The sequence below is a fragment of the Orycteropus afer genome, unplaced genomic scaffold, assembly GCF_000298275.1.
Source record: "Orycteropus afer afer isolate SDZICR_OR568_19922 unplaced genomic scaffold, OryAfe1.0 scaffold00347, whole genome shotgun sequence".
NCBI lineage: Eukaryota > Metazoa > Chordata > Mammalia > Tubulidentata > Orycteropodidae > Orycteropus > Orycteropus afer.
The window spans coordinates 695,258-702,884 of NW_006921934.1; the positions used below are offsets into that span (position 1 = coordinate 695,258).

The 7,627-nt window shown below is 36.5% G+C and overlaps 1 protein-coding gene across 1 annotated transcript in view; it reads left to right on the forward strand.

Annotated features, from left to right (window-relative positions):
- The window catches only part of DNAJB6 (DnaJ heat shock protein family (Hsp40) member B6), a 60,197-nt gene extending 53,171 nt beyond the window's left edge, over positions 1-7,026 (forward strand). Inside the window, exon 9 of the mRNA XM_007952570.2 lies at positions 6,944-7,026. Coding sequence (XP_007950761.1) covers positions 6,944-7,026 — 83 coding nt within the window. The remainder of the gene's footprint in view (positions 1-6,943) is intronic.
- The last annotated feature ends 601 nt before the right edge of the window (positions 7,027-7,627 follow it).

A 7,627-nucleotide genomic window follows, 5' to 3' on the forward strand; every position in this document is an offset into this window, starting at 1 on the left:
AGCAGAATAATTTGCATCTCTACCACACAAATATCATTCACTCTTTATTAATCTAACTTCAAGTCTGGGTGCTAATTGATAATAAAGAGTAAGTTGAACAAAATGCCTTCCCTTCCTAGAGACTCATATTGAGACTTTGCTGAAATCTCTCAGTCATGGAAAACGGAATAATTGATCACCCTAGAGATAGATGACCTCCATGCAGGCTTCTGTACACTTTGGTATGGCCTTAAAAGCCCATGCAATTAAATTTTTTGCCTTATTTGTAATTTTTCTTAAAAAGAAACACGTAACCAGGAACTTAGTTAGCGTAGACAGTATTGGGTAGTCTTGCTTAACCCATCAGACCATTCATTAGACTTAGAAGACTGCCTGACATCACTCATGAAGCTCCTGCTTGTTGAGTCCGAGTGAGGTATGGATAAACAGTGTCTCCATAGTTTCTACAAGTAATGTTTCTAGGCTGAAAATTAGCTCTCACTTGAGATGTACTACTCAAAATATTGACTATATTGCTTATGTGAAAATTTCCCATGTTTTTGGCATGACTAATATAACTCAGTATCAGGATGCAACTAAAGTAATCTAAGAATGTTTGGTGTTGGAAATAAAATAATGAGTGGTAATTTTATTTTCAGCTTGAGTTTATTGTTTAGGTAACTTGTGTCAATGTTACAAAAGTGGTGGAATTAAAATACAATGCAGATTTGACTTTGTATTTGGCATTTTGTTGAATGTGCTATTACATTAAATTACTAACCCTCTTTAAAACTTACCCTGTTTTATTTTAGATGGCAGAGGCAATTATATGTTACATATTGGGTGTCACATGGAACAAGTAAATCATAAAGTAAAATTTGGAAAAAGGATTATAGTATTTTTCATTTATAAATTCCACACATCAAAAACATTAAAAGGGAAAATAAAACTTAAAATGAAAAAAATTCATAAATGAAAGAATAAAATTGATCCTTTAACCTTTTTTCCTTACAAATTTTATTTATTTTGTTATTGTTGAGACTATACATAGCAAAACATATACCAGTATTTAAGCTAAACTTGTTCAGTTTTAAGGTAATTTCAGGGGATATTTTTGTTTTAAGGTTTAAAGATGATTTCAGGGTAATAGTTTGTTTATCTAGCCTTCATGGCTCCAGAAAGTCTGAATTACATGGGAATTGGAAATTTTATTCTTCATTTTCCCCTTTTTGATCAGGATTCTTTTATGGAATCTTTGATCAAAATGTTCAGTAATGGTAGCTGGGCACCTCGAATTCTTCTGGTCTCATGGCAAAGGAGGTAGTTGTTCATTATGGAGGCAATTTTCCACACATTTCATATCCTCCTATTACTGATTCTCTTTTTTCCTCCATTGTTCCAGGCAAATAAGAGACCCATTGTTGTGCCTTGGATAGCAGTGTGCAAGCTTTTAAGACCCCAGGCACTATGTAAGGAACTAAGAGGTAGAATAGAAGCACTAAATACGTTGTAAGGCTAGTTAGCTGGAGTGTCCCATGAAACCATGACCCTAAACCTCCAAACCAAGGAACCAAATCCCATGAGGTGTTTGGTTGTATGTAAGTAGCCCTAGCACAACTTTTTTTTTTTTTCTTTGTAAATGTATCACACAACTTTTGCCAATTTGACATTTTACAGGTGTACAATTTACAGTAATTACTCTGCCTTTAATCAATGTGACTTTTCTATCACTGTTACCTCCCTTTCTGTCCTCCCTCTTGCCCCTGGTAACCACTAATAAACTTTGTTCTCTATATATTTGCATTTTCTTGTCTTTTTATATAAGTGAGAACATAAGTATTTGTCCTTTTGTGATTGACTTATTTCACTGAGGATAATGTTTTCAAGTTCCATCCATACTGTAGCATGTGTCAAGACTTTATTTTTCCTTCTGCCTTAGTGGTGTTCCATTGTTTATGTAGCACATTTTGTTTATCCATTCATCTACTCATGGGCATTTAGGTGTCTACCTTTTAGCTATTGTGAATAGTGCTGCAGTGAACATTGATGTGTACACATTTCTTTTTGAGTCTCTGCTTTCAAGTCTTTTGGGTGTATTGTTAGGGAATGGAATTGCTGGGTCATATGGTACTCTGTCTTATATTAAGATTGCCACTGCAGGTTTCTTGGTTATCATTTTGTGGAAATTTTTTTTTCCATTCTTTCACTTTTACCCTACTTGTATTCCTTGAGTTTAAGGTGTGTCTCTTGTAAACAGCATATAGTTGGATCATGTTTTTTAATCCATTCTGCCACTTTCTGCCTTTTGATTGGAGCATTTTGCCCATTGACATTCAATGTAATTAATGATAAGCAGTGACTTACTTCTGCCATTTTGTTACTTGTTTTTTGTGTGTCTTAAGCCTTCTTTGTCTTTGTCCTTTAGTACTTCTTGCTTTTTTGTCTTACTGGTTTATAGTAGTGAACCTTTTTTGTTCCCTTCTTCTTTCCTTTTGTGGATGCTTTTTATATATTTTCTTAGTGGTTACCATGAATATTATATTTAAGAGTTTGTATTTATAAAATTCTAGGGTAATTTGGTACCAATTTAATTTCAGTAATATATAAGAAATTCTATATACCATTCCTCTTCCCTTTCTTTTATGTTATTATCACTGATGTGTTTATATTTGTTGTGTCCTGTAACCTAATTTTATCCTTGTCTTTTATATATTTGTTATGAAAAAACATGAAAGACAAATCATACAGAATGATCAAGCAGGAATACCTTATTACTAGCCCTTATACTTGTCTATGCAATTTTGTTTATTAGGGAGTCTTTTTATGTATAATTTTCAATTACTTTCTGGTATGTTTTCCTTTCATGTACGTAACTCCTAATAATAATTTTGGTATGGCCAGTTGGGTGGATATGAGCTCTTTTGGCCTCTGTTTGTCTCAGAATGTTTTAATTTTACCCTCATTCTTGAAGGATAGTTTCACTGGATATAGTATTCTTGGTTGACTGTTTTTGTTTTCAGCTTTTTAAATATTGACTTCTAGCCTCTAATGTTTCTGAAGTAAAATCAGCACAAAATCTTCCTGAGGATTCTTTTTTTCTGTGATTATTTGCTTCTCTCTCACTGTTTTCAGGATTCTTTCTTTAACTTTTAAGAGCCTAACTATGGTGTCACAAGGTCTGGTGACACAGTGGTTAAAACATTTGGCTGCTAACCAGAAGGTCATCAGTTTAAGCCCACCAGCTGCTCTGTGAGAGAAAGATGAAGCAGTCTGCTTCTCTAAAAATTTACTGCCTTGAGAACCCTATGGGGCAGTTGTACTGTGCCCTATAGGGTTGCTATGAGTTGGAATCAACTTGATGGCAGGATGGGAGTGGTTTTTTTTTTAAACTACAATGTGTCTTAGTGTTGATCTTTTTAGGTTTAGCCTATTTGGGCTTCTTTGAGCTTCATGTCCTTTGATGGAGATTGGGGAAATTTTTCTACTATTATTTCTTCAAATATTCTTTTCATCTCTTACTTTCATCTCCTGGAATTCCCATGCTCTGTATGTTAGGTCTCTTTTGCTGTCCGTTAATTCCGTTGAACTGTGCTCAGCTTTCCTGAGCCTCCATTCTTTTTGCTTTTCAGTGTCTATAATTTTAGCTATTTAACTTCTACTTCACTAATAAGTGCTCTCTGGTAAATTACTTTGGTCTCAGGCCCTCATATTCCAGAACTATACAATGAAGAGGCTTTGAAGTCCTTTCTAGAACAAATGTTAGGATTTTATTATAGGAGAACGGGGAGTGCAAGTGTTCCACTGGAAGGCAGAAACCTTAAAGACAATGGAATGGTCATGGAGAAAGGTCGGTGGGGAACATCCCTGGTTTCTACTTTCAACTCTTATACCAGCATTTCAAGCTCTTTCCCCTTTTCCCTCATCATTTTTCTAGGAGCGAGTTTTCCAGGAGCATTTCCTGGTCTTTTTGCTTCCCCTCTCACCAAACTTTTCCACCCTTTGGTGGTGATCATTGAGATCATTGAGTTTGTAAGTGAAATGACTGGCATGTCATACATCTTTATCACAGGGATGATGCAGGGAGAGTATAGGTAGAAAGCACTTTAATTTTCTTACTTCCACTTGCATTTACTTCCTGAGTCTTAGTGGAAAGTAAATGGAGTCAGTGCCCAACCAGTTAGTGGTAGATTTTAAAAACTGAAAAAAAAAAAAAAAAAGAAAGTAGTGGATTAGGCAGGTATACCACTTTTACTGATTTGGTGGGAGGAAAGTTGCCATTCCATCTCCTTGCATGGTAAAACTTTTTTGTTTGTTTGTTTATTTAAAGCCACTAAAAATGTGCTAGGAAGCCACTGTTGAATGTCTCCATTTCTCACCTCCTGGTTTATGATGTCATCCTGTTAATCAATTGAGTTTCCAGATAACTACACATGAGAGCTTTTAAATTTAATTCACTGTTAATGGAGTTATCAGTGTACTTAGTTTGCCATTATTTATAAACTTCTTCCCTGCTTTGATAACCACTTAACTTTCACTTGCATGACTCAAAGCTGAACTTGGGAACTAATTACAGAAGCAATTCATTTTGGAGGTTTTCTTCACTAAAAGACCCATCTGGGACCAAATATGCATCTTTCCCGATGTCGCCCTCCATTTGTATCTACTGTCTTTTAATTACTAGAATTTAATCTTGTGGAAGGAGCTTTGGTTTGGGCACCTGAAGCCACCGTATTTAGTTTTTGTGGTTTAATCACCTAGGAAACAAGCATGTAACAATGCAGCAAGATATCCTAAGACATGGAGGATCCAAAATACATGGACACATAGACAAATCAGGCTCTGTCCTGTCACACAGCTTCAAGGTTAAAATTGTTCTATCTTTGCTGCCTTGAAGGGTGTTATTCTTGACTTTTCTTCCCTTCTGTTGCTTCCAAACATCACCACCTTTTCCAAAGTGCAGTTTTTTTTGACCCCAGGTTCTATAGAATCAAGTTGCAGGCAGCTTCTAGAAAATGGGGTGAACAACCAGAAATTGGGTCCTTGAACTTCCAAAGTTTTAAGACATCTGGTAAGACTTATATCAAGGAGTATTTTGTGGGCCAACTTTTGGGTTATAAGGTTTGGAGTTTATAGGAAGAAAGAATAAGAAATAGAGCTACTTTTGCCAGTCTTCCATGGACACTTGCTTCAAGCCAATATATTCCCTGGTGATCTCATTTCCCAGAGACCTTAAGATTAGGAAGTAGCTTAGAACACTGCCTTTCAACTTTAATCTTTATAATAAAAGTAGGGACCATTGTTGCTGCCACCACCTTCCTAATCCAGCAGTTAGAGCCTGTGTTAATGTTCAGTCTTTTTTTACTGGATGAGGTAAAATTGCATCCTGATACCAGGGTTCTAAGTGTAGTGAATGTTTGGTCGGGGCTAAAGAGTGTGGATTAGATCATCATCCTGTCCAATTAGATGAGACCTTGAGGGGGACCCTCCTAGAGCCTTGGGTTTATTTGAGGGACATGAAGTAACCAATGAAGTCGTAACAGTGTTTTACTTATTTCTTAGTAAAGGGCTCTGAATAGGGCTCCCTGCTTGAAAAGGGCTTTGTGTATATTTCATTTCAGTTCCATAACATGAGCAAACCATAATGGTAGACTTTCACCTTCTTAATAAAGGCAGGTGTCCTTGTTTATTGATAGGATGGTCATTAACCAAGCATAAGACTTGTGTTATGCTTTAGTTGTAGGTTGATTTTATGCATTGGGTCCTACAAAATACAATCTGTCTGATAAGAAATCTAGTATACCTAGTGATTGAGATTCTACAATAAGGTGAGTTCCTAGGTGAGATGAATGGTCCTTTCTAGTAATGGAAAGTCTAGTAACAGACTGTTCATCTGAGTTCTCTCTGGACAGTGGATGGTAGATGATTATGTTCCAAGTGTCTGCTTATAAAACAGTGACTCTATAATCAAAAAATTTGAGAATCCTTTTAGATGATCTTTTCACCTGGCTTAGGGATCAGAATGTTGAATCACAGACCTGCACTGCAGTGACCCGCTCATCTTTTTGTAATGGGTATTCCAATCAAGACATTTGTATTGGGTCCCAGTTCTTTTATTACCCACGTAAAACATTAGGCTGATTTCCTGGGCTTGATTGTGCAGCTTCCCCACTCACATCAATATGGACTGATTGAGGAAAGAAAAAAATGTAAGACATTTGCTGCAAAGTTGAAGTCACTTCTTTATTCACGGGTCTTTGGAAAAATCTTCAGAGAGTGAATGTGCACATACATTTTTCTTGACTCTTAGATAAGTCGTCATGTACTTGTTGACTTCAAGCATAGAAGACTGGGAAAATGAAAGGTGGTTGTCCCCAAATTAAGAAATGCAAAACTTTCTCATGTGGAACCCCACAGCACCTGTGGAAGTGAGCCTAATCCATAGCCAGGCTTCCGCCAGCAGAGTGGGATCTGTGATCTAGCCAGTCACGGAGGAAGCCAGTGAGATGCTCCCAAACCCCACTAGCAGAGTTGGAAACAGCTTTGCTATAGACTAGGCTACTAAGGAGGTTTTTATGTCCATTTTGAAGGTAGGACCAAGGATGGAGAGTTTGAGGACTGAAGTGAAGACTTTTCATTAGTTAATTCAACAGAGCTAGTTTCTTAAACCTTGCTGCTTGGGTGAAGAAGGAAGCTGTTCCTCAAATGCTTAGTTGTGTTTGCTCATTACAGAAAATATGACTGGTTTTGAAGTTCTTTGAATAATTTAAAGGTTTTCAATGTGCAATTTGAAATGTGAGTTCATGTTTTAATTCAGGTTTAGAAGTGGACAAGATAGAAGTGAAGATATAAGACGTTTTGTTGCTTTTTTTTTTTAACATGGGGAAATATTTAGAAAACATGTTTGCCTCTTAATGGGGAAACAGTTACTGTTCTGAACAGTGTTTTACAAGCCATGTTTTCTTAGGATTCAAAGAAGGTGGCAAGAGGAAGAAGCAGAAGCAGAGAGAGGAGCAGAAGAAGAAGAAGTCGACCAAAGGGAATCACTAGCCTGGACTTAACAGACACATGCACACTTTTGCACCAAATGCTCATGCAACATTGGAGCACAGTCCTGTGTTCTGTGTGTTTTGGTTTTACACACTCATTAGGTAGGAGAAATCTTGTTGGATAGTATACCAAGATCGCACCTGTTTGTAACAGGACTAGGGACATTTGATCACTGCTTAGTCAGATTAGGGGCATCAGAGATGAGGTGATGATTGGTTAGTAATGATAGACATTTGGAACACACCATAGACTTTCTTACTTTGCTTTTCCCCAGCACTAAATCTGTTAGTGCTTTCTTCTAGAACTGTTAAGAATCTAATTCACTTTTCCCCAGGGTCTGTCTCATTCTTTTCAACCACTACACAAACTGCTGAAACATTGATACTTTTAGACATACAAGATGATACAGACAGACACTAAGTATATATCCAGGAAATGACCTTTTCCCCCTATGACATTTGAGTGTTTGAAATTAATATAATTAAGCATAGCATCAATTAAAGATAATGTTCATAACACATTGAATCATGAATATCAGGGTACTTTTTTTAAACGTTTAAAGTAGTATGAATTCTTCAGAGCAATCAGGCTATATACATGT